This window comes from Bombina bombina, chromosome 1 (genome assembly GCF_027579735.1).
Source record: "Bombina bombina isolate aBomBom1 chromosome 1, aBomBom1.pri, whole genome shotgun sequence".
In the NCBI taxonomy this organism is placed as follows: Eukaryota; Metazoa; Chordata; class Amphibia; order Anura; family Bombinatoridae; genus Bombina; species Bombina bombina.
In genome coordinates, this window is record NC_069499.1 from 491,910,376 (window position 1) to 491,927,253 (window position 16,878).

Here is a 16,878-nt window from a genome sequence, read left to right on the forward strand (position 1 = left end):
TTGAAGAAGGATTTGGACACAAGGATGGAACAACAATCTCTTGATTGATATTCCTGTTAGTAACTACCTTAGGTAAGAACCCAGGTTTAGTACGCAGAACTACCTTGTCTGAGTGAAAAATCAGATAAGGAGAATCACAATGTAATGCTGATAACTCAGAGACTCTTCGAGCCGAGGAAATAGCCATTAAAAACAGAACTTTCCAAGATAACAATTTTATATCAATGGAATGAAGGGGTTCAAACGGAACACCCTGTAAAACGTTAAGAACTAAGTTTAAACTCCATGGTGGAGCAACAGCTTTAAACACAGGCTTGATCCTAGCTAAAGCCTGACAAAAGGCCTGGACGTCTGGATTTTCTGACAGACGCCTGTGTAACAAGATGGACAGAGCTGAAATCTGTCCCTTTAATGAACTAGCCGATAAACCCTTTTCTAAGCCTTCTTGTAGAAAGGACAAGATCCTAGAGATCCTAACCTTACTCCAGGAGTAACGTTTGGATTCACACCAGTATAGGTATTTACGCCATATTTTATGGTAAATCTTTCTGGGTAACAGGCTTCCTATGCCTGTAACTAGTGTATCAATAACCGACTCAGAAAAACCACGTTTTGATAAATCTCAAGCGTTCAATTTCCAAGCAGTTCAGCTTCAGAGAAGTTAGATTTTGATTTTTGAACGGACCCTGTATCAGAAGGTCCTGTCCTTAGAGGTAGAGACCAAGGCGGACAGGATGACATTCCCACTAGATCTGCATACCAAGTCCTGCGTGGGCCATGCAGTGCTATTAGAATCACTGATGCTCTCTCCTGTTTGATTTTGGCAATCAATCGAGGAAGCAGCGGGAAGGGTGGAAACACATAAGCCCATCCCGAAGTTCCAAGGTGCTGTCAAAGCATCTATCAGAACCGCTCCCGGATCCCTGGATCTGGACCCGTAGTGAGGAAGCTTGGCGTTCTGGCGAGACGCCATGAGATCTATCTGTGGTTTGCCCCAACGTCGAAGTATTTGGGCAAAGACCTCCGGATGAAGTTCCCACTCCCCCGGATGAAAAGTCTGGCGACTCAAGAAATCCGCCTCCCAGTTCTCCACTCCCGGGATGTGGATTGCGTGACAGGTGGCAAGAGTGAGACTCTGCCCATCGAATTATCTTTGATACTTCCATCATTGCTAGGGCGCTTCTTGTCCCTCCCTGATGGTCTGATGTAAGCTACAGTCGTGATATTGTACCGACTGAAACCTGATGAACCCCCGAGTTGTTAATTGGGGCCAAGCCAGAAGGGCATTGAGAACTGCTCTCAATTCCAGAATGTTTATTGGAAGGAGACTCCTCCTCCTGATTCATAATCCCTGAGCCTTCAGAGAATTCCAGACAGGCCCCAACTAGTAGGCTGGCGTCTGTTGTTACAATTGTCCAGTCTGGCCTGCTGAATGGCATCCCCCTGGACAGGTGTGGCCGATGAAGCCACCAGTAGAAGAGAATTTCTGGTCTCTTGATTCAGATTCAGAGTAGGGGACAAATCTGAGTAATCCCCATTCCACTGACTTAGCATGCATAATTGCAGCGGTCTGAGGTGTAGGCGTGCAAAAGGTACTATGTCCATTGCCGCTACCATTAAGCCGATCACCTCCATGCATTGAGCTACTGACGGGTGTTGAATGGAATGAAGGACACGGCATGCATCTTGAAGCTTTGTTAACCTGTCCTCTGTCAGGTAAATCTTCATTTCTACAGAATCTATAAGAGTCCCCAAGAATGGAACTCTTGTGAGAGGAAAAAGAGAACTCTTCTTTTCGTTCACTTTCCATCCATGCGACCTTAGAAATGCCAGAACTAACTCTGTATGAGACTTGGCAGTTTGAAAGCTTGAAGCTTGTATTAGAATGTCGTCTAGGTACGGAGCTACCGAAATCCCTTGCGGTCTTAGTACCGCCAGGAGGGCACCTAGAATCTTTGTGAAGATTCTTGGGGCCGTAGCCAATCCGAATGGAAGAGCTACAAACTGGTAGTGCCTGTCTAGGAAGGCAAACCGTAGATACCCCAACCCCCAGTGTGATGATTCTTTGTGGATCGGTATGTGAAGGTAAGCATCTTTTAAAATCCACTGTGGGTCATGTACTGACCCTTTTGGATCATGGGCAAGATTGTCCGAATAGTTTCCATTTTGAACGATGGAACTCTTAGGAATTTGTTTAGAATCTTTAAATCTAAGATTGGTCTGAAGTTCCCTCTTTTTTGGGAACCACAAACAGGTTTGAGTTAGAACCCTTGTCCTTGTTCCGACCGCGGAACCGGATGGATCACTCCCATTAATAACAGATCTTGTACACAGCGTAGAAACGCTTCTTTCTTTATCTGGTTTGTTGACAATCTTGACAGATGAAATCTCCCTCTTGGGGGAGATAAATTTGAAGTCTAGAAGGTATCCCTGAGATATGATCTCTAGCGCCCAGGGATCCTGAAACATCTCTTGCCCAGGCCTGGGCGAAGACGAGAAAGTCCTGCCCCCCACTAGATACGGTCCGGATCGGGGGCTCTCGGTTCATGCTGTCTTTGGGGCACGCAGCAGGTTTCCCTGGCCTGTTTGCCCTTGTTCCAGGACTGGTTGGGCTTCCCAGCCTTGCCTGTAGACGAGCTAACAGCTCCTTCCTGTTTTGGTGCAGTGGAGGTTGATGCTGCTCCTGTTTTGAAATTCCGAAGGGACGAAAATTAGACTGTCTAGCTTAGCTTTGGCTTTGTCTTGAGGTAGGGCGTGGCCTCTTACATCCTGTAATGTCAGCGATAATTTCTTTCAAACGGGCCCCAAATAAGGACTGCCCCTTGAAAGGTATATTAAGTAATTTGGGACTTAGAAGTAACAATCAGCTGACCAGGATTTTAGCACAGTGCCCCTACGTGCCTGTATGGCGAATCCTGATTCTTAGCCGTAAGTTTGGTTAATGTACTACGGCCTCCGAAATGAATGAATTAGCTAGTTTAAGGACTCTAAGCCTGTCCATAATGTCGTCTAGCGTAGATGAACTAAGGTTCTCTTCCCAGAGACTCAATCCAAAATGCTGCCGCAGCCGTAATCCGGCGCGATACCATGCAAGGGGTTGCAAAATAAAAACCTTGTTGAACAAACATTTTCTTAAGGTAACCCTCTAATTTTTTATCCATTGGATCTGAAAAAGCACAGCTATCCTCCACCGGGATAGTGGTACGCTTAGCTAGAGTAGAAACTGCTCCCTCCACCTTAGGGACCGTTTGCCATAAGTCCCGAGTGGTGGCGTCTATTGGAAACATCTTTCTAAATATTGGAGGGGGTGAGACGGCACAACCGGGTCTATCCCACTCCTTAGTAACAATTTCAGTTAATCTCTTAGGTATAGGAAAAACGTCAGTACTCGCCGGTACCGACAAAGTATTTATCCAACCTACATAGTTTCTCTGGTATTGCAACGGTGTTACAATCATTGAGAGCTGCTAAGACCTCCCCTAGTAATACACGGAGGTTCTCCCAATTTAAATTTAAAATTTGAAATATCTGAATCCAATCTGTTTGGATCAGAACCGTCACCCACAGAATGAAGCTCTCCGTCCTCATGCTCTGCAAGCTGTGACGCAGTATCAGACATGGCCCTAGTATTGTCAGCGCACTCTGTTCTCACCCAGAGTGATCACGCTTGCCTCTTAGTTCTGGTAATTTAGACAAAACTTCAGTCATAACAGTAGCCATATCTTGTAATGTTATCTGTAATGGCCGCCCAGATGTACTAGGCGCCATAATATCACGCACCTCCCGGGCGGGAGATGCAGGGTACTGCCGCGTGAGGCGAGTTAGTCGGCATAACTCTCCCCTCGCAGATTGGTGAAATTTGTTCACATTGTACAGATTGACTTTTATTTAAAGTAGCATCACATACAGTTAGTACATAAATTTCTATTGGGCCTCCACCTTGGCATTGGAACAAATGACACAGATATCTTCCTTGAGTCAGACATGTTTAACACACTAGCAATAACTTGCAACCTGGTTATAATCTTTTTTAGCAAAAACGTACTGTGCCTCAAAGAGGTACTTAAACGATTAAATGAACAGTTGAGATAATGAACTGAGAAACAGTTATAGCATCAACTTTAAAACAACAAAACTTTTAGCAAAGGTTTTGTTCCATTAGTAAGATAACATAACTAAATTTGACATAAAAATTATTGAGTAACGTCTTTATCACAGTCAATATAAAAATTCTCACAGCTCTGCTGAGAGAATGTACCTCCCTTCAAGAAGTTTGAAGACCCTGAGATCTGTCAGAGATGAACCGGATCATGCAGGAAAAATAATAATAGCTGACTGGAAATTGTTGATGCGTAGCAAAGAGCGCCAAAACGGCCCCTCCCTCTCACACACAGCAGTGAAGAGAAACGAAACTGTCACAATTCAAAGCAAATACTGCCAAGTGGAAAATAAAGCCCAAACATTTATTTACTCAGTACCTCAGCAATGTAACGATTCTACATTCCAGCAAAAACGTTTAACATGATATAATACTTATTAAAAAGATTAGTGACCTTTAACAGAGTAGTTCCGGTGAAGTACCATCCAGAATACTGAAGTGTTATACATACATGTCATTATAACGGTATTATAGCAGGATTTTCTCATCAATTCCATTCAGAAAATAAAAACTGCTACATATCCTCAATGCAGATTCATCTGCCCCTGTCCCCCTGATCTGAAGCTTTTACCTCCCTCAGATGGCCGAGAACAGCAATTTGATCTTAACCTACTCCGGTTAAAATATAGTAAAAACTCTGGTAGATTCTTCCTCAAAGTCTGCCAGAGATGTAATTAACACGCTCACCGGTGCTATTATAAAATAACAAACTTTTGATTGAAGTCATAAAAACTAAGTATAATCACCATAGTCCTCTCACACATCCTATCTAGTCGTTGGGTGCAAGAGAATGACTGGGACTGACGTAGAGGGGAGGAGCTATATGCAGCTCTGCTGGGTGAAATCCTCTTGCCTTTTCTGTTGGGGAGGAGTTATATCCCAGAAGTAATGATGACCCGTGGACTGATCACACATAACAGAAGAAATACTATTAAAAACAGGGGCACTTTCATTCATCAAAGTTTAGAAAGCAGCCGTTTTGATTCAAACTTACCTTTGTTTTTTTCACAGCCAGAGCAGCTTCCCCCACCGGAGATCTCTCTTCACACGTCATCAATGACTAATCCAGCTTCCTCCAAGCACAGCTTTCCCCAGAGGTAAGTTTTTAATCAAAACGGCTGCTTTCTAAACTTTGATGAATGAAAGTGCCCCTGTTTTTAATAGTATTTTTAAAAATGGGCTTTCATTCATCAAAGTTTACCTTCACTTTAAATGAGGGGGGTATGGCTTGCATCCTTTATACCAGGAATGACCATCATGTGGCCCATAGACCATATGCAGCCTTCTGCACTAGCTTTCCCTGCCCCTGGGAAAAAGCAGAAATGTGTACCTTAGAATTTGTGGCCCCATAAAAAATTGTTGGGTGGGCAAACAAGGTGGCTACAACTTAAAATAACCCATTTGTAGGGGAGAATATCAGACAGAGGGTACCCTGTAACCTTACCAAAACCTGTCCCTGTGCCACTGGACATTTAAAAAAAATACATTATTTTTTGTGGGTTTAATTAAAAGCTATAGATTTATATGTATCCCTTAAGTCTTATAAAATATTGATTTGCGGCCCCATGTGTGAGGCAGTTGGCCAATGCTGCTCTTCACCTAGGAGTTTAATGGAAATGTTTGCTGTTACAAGTCCTTTAGTCTACCACAAAACTTTATTGCAAAGAGATCATTCGTAGCCACAGGACTAGGAATGCTCAAATGTAAAACCCAGCAACTTAAAAGTCAATTGACTGTGTTACAAATGAATGAAATGTGTGACGAAGTCAACAGTAGCAGAGAAATATGGCCTATGCAAGATGAAAGGACAAACAGTGCCAACGGTCCCTTCAGTGCCAGCACAAAACAATGAGTCCTCTGTGTGCATAAAGTGGCTTTTTATATTTCATCTATATTTCTAAATTATGATCAAATTCCCCACATGGGGGACCATTTGTCCACAAAACCAGCTATTCCTAGAATACAATCTTTGAGTTCATTATTCATTCTCTGCTTCCTGAATGTGCCAGTTTGCTTTTAAATAACATTTCTAATTTTACATTTGCTCTTTTGACTCCCCTTAGCACTTTGAGCTGAATCGTCTATATGTCTATTTTCTTTCCAATGAAAAAGTACTTTGAGACATTTTGAGATCTGGTTATAGGCACCCAAACTTAGCTGCAAGAATACTCATTTATAACAGTAAAAACAAAAATACTGTTATTTCACTACTGAATTATTCCTTCATTTAAGTTTTATTAGTATTTAAATGTTAAAATTTTTAAACAATGTAAAAGAAACATTTACCTTAGGAAAAAAAACAGAGGAACTTTAACTATGTATTTAATCCCATTGCAGGGGTTAAAAAATTGATATTTAGGCACACTAATGCACACATTGCATGCTATAACAATTACACTATGCATTTTAAATTACTGCACTTCTTTTAACAGTATTCAGTCAGTTTCTCAGATAGATGCCCCTTTATTAAACAAATAGTAGTCAGAAGGTTGTCAATTGACATTTCCCTAGATAACAATGGAAATGTAGTTGCATGCAACACTTTCAGCCTCATAACCACAACTGTAACATTATGAAAATCTGAAGGCTTATTAAAACCATGTAAATGTTAGGTTATTGTTGTACTCACTTCTACATAGAGATTTAGAAGGTGTTTCACTACATTAAGTTGCCCATTGGAGGCAGCGGCATGAAGAGGTGTATAACCTTTCTTATCCTTACATGTCACTTCTGCTCCATAATTAATCAACAGTGTAACAACCTCAAGGTGACCTGAAGATAGAAAAAGGAAAGAAAACAATACAGATGTTAGGCTGTGCTTCTAAGGAAACATACAGTGATAACTCACATATGTTGCTGCTTGCAAAACAAATAGGAAATTCCTGGCAATATGATAATATATAGGTTGAAAATATAAATGCAAAGATAACAAAAATGAATATCTGCTCTTGAGGTTTTACAAACAATCTGTTTCCCAGATGCCAATTCAAAATAGCAGAAAAATTATTTTTTTAGTCAAGTATTTATAAAAACACATTTTAAATCAGGTGAGGCTCAATTTTAGATCCTATCAACCAGTAGATCTCTAAACACTTACAAATCGATCCTAAAATAGTATTTTCCATTTGACCCACAATGCAGTTCAGTAAAGTCTGTAATATGGTACACAAAGTTGGAATTGAAGCCATTGAGTTTAATAAGGCATTTATACTTATTTTTTTAAGCTGTGTCAATGTTTACTACACACAAGTCAACAGAACTCAACTGGTGGCAGCTATGACTGGTTTATTTTTTTGGTGCCATTTTATCCGCCCCCACACTACTCCCCTATCACTGTCCCTCTAGGGTTGCCACCCAGCGGTATTTTACTGTCATGACCATATTTTTAAGGTACAAGTCATTGGAGAAAATAAATACAGAAATAAAGGTTGTTTAATTGTGAAATTCGCATAACTGTTTTTGAATGTAATCATAAACAAATGATCATTTATCAGCAACCCTAGAAACTATAGCTTCTGAGTTATGTTCTGTAAGTATATATGCACATTTATGTCAATGTAAAGAAAGAATGCAACCCTACTGCCCACCTGCAACACACAAAGCTATCCTTTTTTCTGCTACTAATTTATATCCTGCCTGTATGAAGCTAATATATTCATTTCTTAGCTTTGTACATATGTTGGGTTGTGATACTTCTCCTGCTAAAAATGATTCCTTTAAAAGGTATAGTAAACACCAAAAAGTGGATTGTTTGAAAAGATAGATAATCCCTTTATTACCCATTCCCCAGTTTTGCATAACCAACACTGTTATAAAAATATACTTTTTACCTCTAAAATTACCTTGTATTTAAGCTTCTGGAGACTGCCTCAGATCTTTTGACAGACTTGCATTTCAGGCAATTAGTTCTGACTCTTAAATACCTTCACATGCGTGAGCACAGTGTTATTCTTTATAAAACTCATGAACTAACGCCCTCTAGCTGTGAAAACCTGTCAAATGCATTCAGATGAGAGGCGGTCTTCAAGGGCTTAGAAATTAACATATGAGCCTACCTAGGCTTGGCTTTCAACGAAGAATAACAAGAGTATAAAGCAAATTTGATGATAAAAGTAAATTAGAAAGTTGTTTAAAATTACATGCCCTATCTGAATCATGAAAGTTTAATTTGGACTTCACTTTCCCTTTAAATTATTGTATAGTATACAATATCAATTTAACCATAGTTAACAATCAAATGATGTTTCTATTATAAGACCCCCCTCTTCCTGTCGGCTTTAGTTTACATAGCGCTAAGATGATATATTGACATATTAGGAGAATGTAATCAGAAACATTTTAACCTCTAAATGTCTGGGGACACCAAAAAGACTGAGAACAAAACCTGTTTATCATGTGAAAAAATGATTTATCAGTGAGTATAAATCTTCCTCTTACATTCTGGTGATATTTAGGTGCTAGTAGGCTCAGTACAAATGATCTCCATTTAAGGGACACATTGGTTTTACAGTCTACGGGATATTCCTTCTACACACTGCGTATGAATATGGAAATACATACATTTGAAACACTTTAGTGAATATTTGGTAAAAAAGTACAAGTTGCTGCTTTACAAAGCTGCTGAACTGATTAATGTGGGCACTGGTCCCAAGACGGTGATTATTTCCTTATTTCTAAGCTCGTATACAAAACAGCACAGCAAAGTTACACAAAAAAAACATGTAGAAAGCTGAAAATCTTTCTTTGCTTTCTTGTTATCCTTTGCTAAAAAGCGGGAATGTGCACGTGTCTGCAGCACTATATGGCAGCAGTTTTACAACATTATACATTAGCAAGAGCACTAGATGGCAACACTATTCCTGTCACGTGACACTCCAGATGTGCATGCAACCTATCTAGATATCTCCTCATCAAAGAATAACATGAGAACAATGCAAATTTGATAATAGAATTAAATAGGACGTTTCAAGAAAAAAATTGTATTCTCTATCTGAATCATGAAAGAAAAAAATTGGGTTTCATGTCCCTTTAAAAAAAATAAAAAACTGATGAAACACACAACCAACCAACCTGCAATATAAAAAGAAGACTAGACAGAAAGGGGTAGCTAAGACATAGGGGGGGATGCTTGAGCAGCATATGCTGCAGGACACTTGGCAAGTACTTAATGGGGATGCTAGAGACACCACATTCTACTCATCGGCACACAACAGTTACTCGAAGATAGATTATGTGTATACGAGTCAGATACTGCAACCGATATTACAACATATAGATATTCTTCCGTGTGTATGGTCAGATCATTCAATTACTAAACTATGTCTAGGGGACCTATTGGACCCAAAGAGAACAAAATCATGGACTTATGATCCGTCTTGTATTAAAATCCGCTCGTAAAGATAAAATTCTTAAGGATCTAGAGGAATATTGGCAGATTAATGTAGATACCACGCGTAACCTATTATACCATGGGCGGCACTAAAGCAGTGATTAGAGGTATATTAATTAAAGAAAAGACAGCAGCTAGGAGGACAACACACCTACTCCTGACACAATTATACTCGGAGATTACTTCACTAGAGAGGGCACATAGAATAACTAGATCCCAAGCCACATTGACGCAATTGCAGAGCACTAAGAATAAGCTACAAACTATATTAAATGAACAATCCGTCAAAGCGGCACACAGACTGAAAACAAACTACTTTTCTCTTCTCAAATAAACCTGATAGATATCTAGCGAAAAAAATCAGGGGACAATTATCAGGCCTTATCAATACCGAGCATACAGAACTCAAGGGACACATGACATCCCACCCACAGGAAATTGTTGACACATTTGCTCACTTTTATAGCGACTTGTATGATGGGACTAAAGTGCAACACTGCCCTCTGACGGAAAAAGTATTTGATTCTTTTTTACATAAAGGGACTGAAGCCAATTTCTGAGGAAGATAGGGAAGCCCTGAACGCTAAAATTACACCTGAGGAGGTACGAGCTGCTATTAAAGATCTTAAACCTAGCAAAGCCCCAGGTCCAGATGGATTCCCAGGGGAATACTATAAAGCTTTTAGAGATATACTATTGCCTCACCTGGTGGTGTTTGCTAACCACATTATGAAGGGGGAGAAATACCTACAGAACTGCTTCAGGCCTAGGATAGTGGTGATCCCAAAACAGGGAAAGGACCCCCCTTTCTGCGCTAATTATAGACCAATTTTCCCTTATCAACCAGGACCTTAAAATAGTTACTAAAATACTAGCTAATAGACTGAAAACACATCCTGCCCTCAATCATACACCCTGATCAAGTTGGATTTATTAAGGACAGGGAGGCCCCCGACAATATACGTAGAATGGTATCGGTTATTGACTTTCTTCGAGACAAAGGGATGCCTTCTCTGATCCTATCTTTGGATGCGGAGAAGGCATTCGACCGAGTTGACTGGAAATATATGTTGAGTGTGCTGTCACTAATGGGTTTTTGAGGGACGGTTTGTGAAAGGCCATTAAGGGATTATATTCGACACCCCACGGCACAGGTTAGAGCAATCGGACACCAATCTGAGGACATTACATATACTTAACGGTACACGACAGGGATGCCCCTTATCACCCTTAATCTTTGCGCTATGCATAGAACCCTTAGCTGCATATATACGTAATTGTCCTGATATCTGGGGATGGAAGTAGGGAAGATACATCATAAAATTACCTTATTTGCAGACGATGTGTTGCCTCACCATTACGAAACCCGCTCATCTCGGTGCCACACGTATATCATGCCCATACAATTATTCTCCCAGACTATCGGGGTATAAAATTAACGCAGACAAATGCGAGCACTCCCCCCTATCGCTACCTAAACATACCATGAAGGCAATTGAATCAAATTTTGACTTCAAATGGGTATTAGACGGGCTCAAATACCTAGGATAAAGCTGACTACCCACTCTTCTAAATTGTATGCTGCAAAATTATTTTCCCCTTTACAAAGCAATTAGGTCAGACTTAGGAAGGTGGAGGAAAATGGGATTCTCCTGGTATGGAAGGTTATCTGCTGTCAAGATGACGATTCTACCCAGAATCCTCTATCTGTTCAGGGTCCTCCCAATTAAAGTTATCAGTTCAGACTTAGAGAATCTCCAAAAAGACATACACAGATTTCTGAGGGATAATAAACACCCCGAGGATCCCACACCAAATCCTGACAAGACATAGACAGTTGGGGGGGTGGGTGCCCCTAATTTGCACGATTATTACACAGCAGCTAGACTAGCGCAAAATTCAATGCTTGGGAGAAGACAAAAAGATGTTCTCTGGGCTGCCTTGGAGGCTGCTATGGGGGGAATGGAGGGACCCGAAGATATTCTCTGGGGTAACATAAAGAATAAGGACTCAGAGATCTATCATAATAAATCCACAAAATTGGCCAAACAACAATGGACCAAGATACAGCGGATAGGGAAACTGATACCTAGACAAACCCTGATAATACCACTAAAATACTTGATAAATGAAGAGTTTCTATACCATATCAAAAAAATGGGAAAATAAAGGCTTATACAGGGTGGCAGATATATATTCACAAGGCAAATTACTGACCTTCACACAGCTTAGACAGAAGCTAGAACCTATTCAGATACACTGGTTCCTCTACTTACAGATCACATCAGCTATACAAACATATATCAGTAAGACCACAATACACAGTCAAAAAACGACTCTCGAAAATTTATGTTTAGCAATCAACAGACCCAAGAAAGCAATATCTAGATTATACATATCACTACAGGAAACTAAATACACGACTAAATCTACATTGCTACTAAAATGGGAGGAAGATATTGCTAGAGAACATACGATTGATGACTGGAATGATATATTTCATTACGCTAGTAAGGGCCTCATTAGTGCAGACCTCAGAGAGAATGTACTGAAGACAACCTTTAGATGGTACTTAACACCAATGAAAACATCTCATATGACGTTAGGAAACTCTAGATACTGTTATAGGGGTTGTAAAGTTAGGGGGTCATATCTTCACATGTGGTGGGACTGCCCTAGAGTCCAAAACATTTGGAGGAATTGTCTTTAATGCTCAGCACCCTGTTAAACGAAAGGATTTCTCTTACACCAGCCCAGGCGCTGATGCATGAGACACTCCCGAGACTAAACGCACATATAAACACTTTCATTAGAATCCTATGTACCACCACAGAATAGCTATAGCTAAATATTGGAAAAATGAGGCGCCAACATGGACAGAGGTCCTCAACAGAATACAGATGGTTTATTCGTTGTACGAGACAGCAGCATTTATTCAAGACACAGGGCCTACATTCCAGAAGATCTGGTTTTACTGGATAATCAGGGAAGGTGAAGGGACAGGGTAGGGGAGAGGGACGAGAATTTCTTGGAGGCAGACAGTGACTGACTTGATATAGGAGACTACCCAACAAAAGGAAAATTGATGAGAGAGCTACTAATAGCCATATAAATAGGTACTAGGTTGGGGGGCACCGTGACTCCATGAGTTTGATTTGTTGCAATACAGGAGTTATTGAGTTATGTTTATTTGTTCTATTTAGATAAATGATATTACCTGAAATTAAAAGAATATTACCCCCCAAGATTATATACTTCCAATATGAACTACAATAGCCAAGGACATATAAAAGAAGTAATTGAGGGAAAAAATATGAAAATGAGAGAAAACCTTCATAGGCTTTGAGATAGACTGCAGCAAAGGTAGTAGATTAGCTTGACTGTTGATATTTTATAATTAAATGATTAAGGCCAAAGTTAGAAAGTTTCAATTGCAAACCTGCTCAAGGAATGGTCCCTAGGCGAGTACTATGAGATCCTTAGAATACAACTATGAGTAAGGTAATAGCTACTCTGCTGCTGTAAGCTCTTTGTATTTTTTTTTATGAATCTTGTGCTTTTTCTTTTGTCTTTCTCATTGTATGTCACATGTAATGTATCAGTTGTAAATGGAGGAGGTTTGTGGTTTAATAAAAAAAATATTTTATCTAAAAAAAATAAAAAAATATTCAACCCACTGTCATGGTAACAAGATTCAAGGCAAAGTCTATTCTTTTACTTTGAAGCCAGTTAGAAGTATTGCTATTAGTTCTCTGCGGTTTAAGTCAAGGATGGAATGTTGATGCTGAAACATGAACTGTTAATGTCCATCACCCTTACTCAAACCTACAAGCAATCATGCCCAGCTTCAAGTAATAGTAAGAGGAATCTGAGGAAGAGAAATTGCTTTTGTTAGAGGAACCCCGAATCTGAACCCCTATAATAAACAGAAGACACATAAAGATTCATTTCTATGCTTTCTAACTATAACATGAGAGTATTTGGGTAGGGCAAGAGGGACACCCGCTCAGGGCCCTGCGCTTTGGGGGCCCCTGCCCTTTCAGGTGCAAGGGTTTGAGAAGGTGCAATGTATATCCTGTATTTAGTTTATCAGTTGTTTATGGTATCAGGAAATGTAATATATACTGTTATTCTTTATATAGGTAACACTGAATGTTGGGACAGGGGTGGGCCACACATGGGGAGGGAGAAAGGAGGGCTGGGCTGTGGGGCCCCCCAAACTTGTCTTGCCCAGGGCCCCACAAATGCTAAGGGTGTCCCTGCTCAGAGCTAATGTGTTACAAACCTAGAAGTAAAATCTTCAATACCTCAAACACACAACTGATAACAATAGAAAATCTACAATGTACTTTAGAGCTGCAGAGTTCAGCAGAGGCACTTTTTTTATTTTAAAAAGTTTTGAAATGGTTTAGTGAGTCTGTTTTGTCGTTTATTTAATAGAAAAGGCATTTCATAAAAATAGATTAATTAAATAAGTCATTGGGATGTGCTGTCACTGCCAACAGTGCATGAATTATAACTTATCTTCTGAGTATAAAAGGCTATGCTCAATGCGTCATATAGATATAAATAGAAATTGGAAATTATCTAATCATCATATGCTATTTAATCCACTGGGATGGAACATTATTAAAGGAATAGAGAGGTAAAAACTGAAATGTCCTTTGGTGCATTTCAGTGTTAAAAAGAAGCATTTTTGAAATATACTTCCAGTAGCAAAAATGCTTATAGTAAAAGTTAACACAGTTTTCCAGAGGCATACACACATATGCTGTGAGGGCCTGAGAACCAGTATTCAAGCTCAGAGAGCAGGTGGTGGTGTGTATTGTGTCTGTGAAGACTACATTTGTGTCATGCAAGCCCCTGCTGACTCTCTGAGGTCTGGTGTTTGAATACGGGTGCACGGGATGCTTCTAATTTACACTGCACCCACACAGTCACAGAACTACCACTGGTGCAGCAGGGGCAGCGGCACCAGCGCACAAGTGCTGGGGGTACCCAATAGCAACTAGTCTATACATAGGCATGTGCAGAATGTGTACAATCCTAATGCTGGTGAGCCTTTATTATCTATCTATCTATCTATCTATCTATCTGTCTGTCTGCAACTTTAAAATAATTATACAGAGCAGCATGTATATTATTATTATTACTATTTCTTACAACTGGGTTACCTCCTCGGCGGGCACAAATGAATTTTGTATCAGGGCCCTCTATTTAGTAGGTCCCCTACTGCACCCATGGACACTTACATTTTGACGTTTCTATCCCTTTAAAAAGACAGTAAAGTCAAAATTAAACTTTCATGGTTCAGAAAGAGCATGCAGTTTTGAGAGACTTTTAAATTTACTTCAATTATCACATTTTCCAGTCTTTTTTACTCACACTTTCTGAACACTAGCTCCTACTGAGCATGTGCACAGTACTGTATATATGCATATTATTGTAATTCTTCTGTATTTAATGATCCTTTAAATACAGATGTAAAATATAAAAATCACACAGAATATACAACTAAGGCACATACGCCTGGATTATGAGTGGTGCGCTCCCTAGAGCGCCTTCAGCCTCTGTAGCCTCACCAGTACTATTTAATAACATAAGGACTGGTTAGGCTAGAGAGGCTGAAGACGCTCTAGGGAGCCTAAAAATAAAGGATATGGCACTTGCGCTACAGTACTCTAGGCGATAGTCAATTATTATATTACAGAATACAATTGACAATTTGTTAATGTTTTGTGTACAAAATGTTTCATAAGAATGACAGGCAAAGGTGGTGTTGGTAGTGGAAGGAAAAAAAAACTAAATATCCATTAAATGTATGTTTATTTCTTAATGAAGTGTGAGTTTAACTAGGATAGCTATATGCATATCCCAGACAGCACAGAACCTGCCCTTACCACCACTATTGGATATCTATTCTATGATTCAACCACCCTTGTTTACACCAAGAAATGCTTCTACAAATTACTTCTGAACCTGTTATCCTCCACCTTGAAAGCTTTTCCTGTTGCTCTTTTTGTGAAAAAAAAAAAAAATTTCACCTCAGCTTTAAGAAAATGAATCACTTAATATACTCAAAGGGATTGGTAAGTCAAAACGAAACTTGCATGATTCAGATAGAGCATGTCATTTTAAGACACGTTTAAATTCACTTCTATTTTCAAATGTGCTTCGTTCTCTGACAAAGAATATGCACATATCCTAGACTAGTGGGAGCTATCTGCTGATTGGGATCTGCACACATTTGTCTCTTGTGATTTGCTAACTAGATGTGTTGAGCTAGCTGCCAGTAGTGCAGTGATGTTCCTTCAGCAACGGATAACAAGAGAATTAAGCAAATTTGATAACAGAAATAAACTGGAAAGTTGTTTAAAATTGTATGTTATATCCAAATCATGAAAGAAAATTTGTGGGTTTCTGTCCCTTTAAAGATTTCTGTCACATAATTTCTCCCTCATTTCCTTCTTTCTATAATAATTTATAAAACCTATAAAGGCTGTGACACACTGCAAGCGGAGCGACGCGCAGCGTGTAGATGCGGATGTGTGCGCTCAGTGTGCCCTGCCTTTTCATCTCTGAGCACTCTACTGCATTAGGTCGCGTAGCTGAGCGCTCAGAGATGAAATATTTGATCTTCAGGAGCGATGTGAAGCGAAACAGCTGCTTTGCCTCACGTCGCTCCACTTGCAGTGTGTCACAGCTTTAAATATCCAAACCTGTCCTGTCACCTGAACCACCCAGAGTATGTCTCAGACTGCCCAGGGTTACATGGGCCTAAGATTGTATCATTAAAGGGAGATTAATTTTCAAAATGAAACTTTCATGATTTAGACAGAACATGCAATTAAACAAAAAAAGAAGTTCCAATTTACTTACATTATCAAAATGTACACCATTTTTGAACATGCACACTTTCTGAGGCACCAGCTCCTACTAAGCATGTGCACAGTATACACATATATGCATTTTTTGGTTGGCTGATAGCTGTCACATGATTCAGGGGTGGGGAAATGGAAGTCATTTCTAAATTTTTCAGAACAAAATCTACTAATTTAAAATTCAGAATAAGTGTTAGTTAATTTTCTTTTTATTGTACACTTTTAGTGATAAAATGAAATATTTTTAACTCTTTAGAGAATGTCATTTTTTCACTGGCCATGCAGCAACGGTATATGTTTATTCCCTGCTAAATAAAGCACCAATCGGGACCTGCAGATAACTATTGGGCTCAAGTGCAAACTGATGCTGATTCAATTGACAGCACTAGTCACACAATCCAGCTGAGTAACTAGCACAGTTAATTGGATCAGTGGCAATATCCACTTGA

The 16,878-nt window shown here is 39.6% G+C and overlaps 1 protein-coding gene across 1 annotated transcript in view; it reads right to left on the bottom strand.

The window, feature by feature from the left end:
* The window catches only part of ANKRD44 (ankyrin repeat domain 44), a 601,641-nt gene that overhangs the window by 229,380 nt on the left and 355,383 nt on the right, over positions 1-16,878 (bottom strand). Inside the window, exon 7 of the mRNA XM_053712853.1 lies at positions 6,789-6,931. Within this exon, the coding sequence (XP_053568828.1) occupies positions 6,789-6,931 (143 nt within the window). The remainder of the gene's footprint in view (positions 1-6,788; positions 6,932-16,878) is intronic.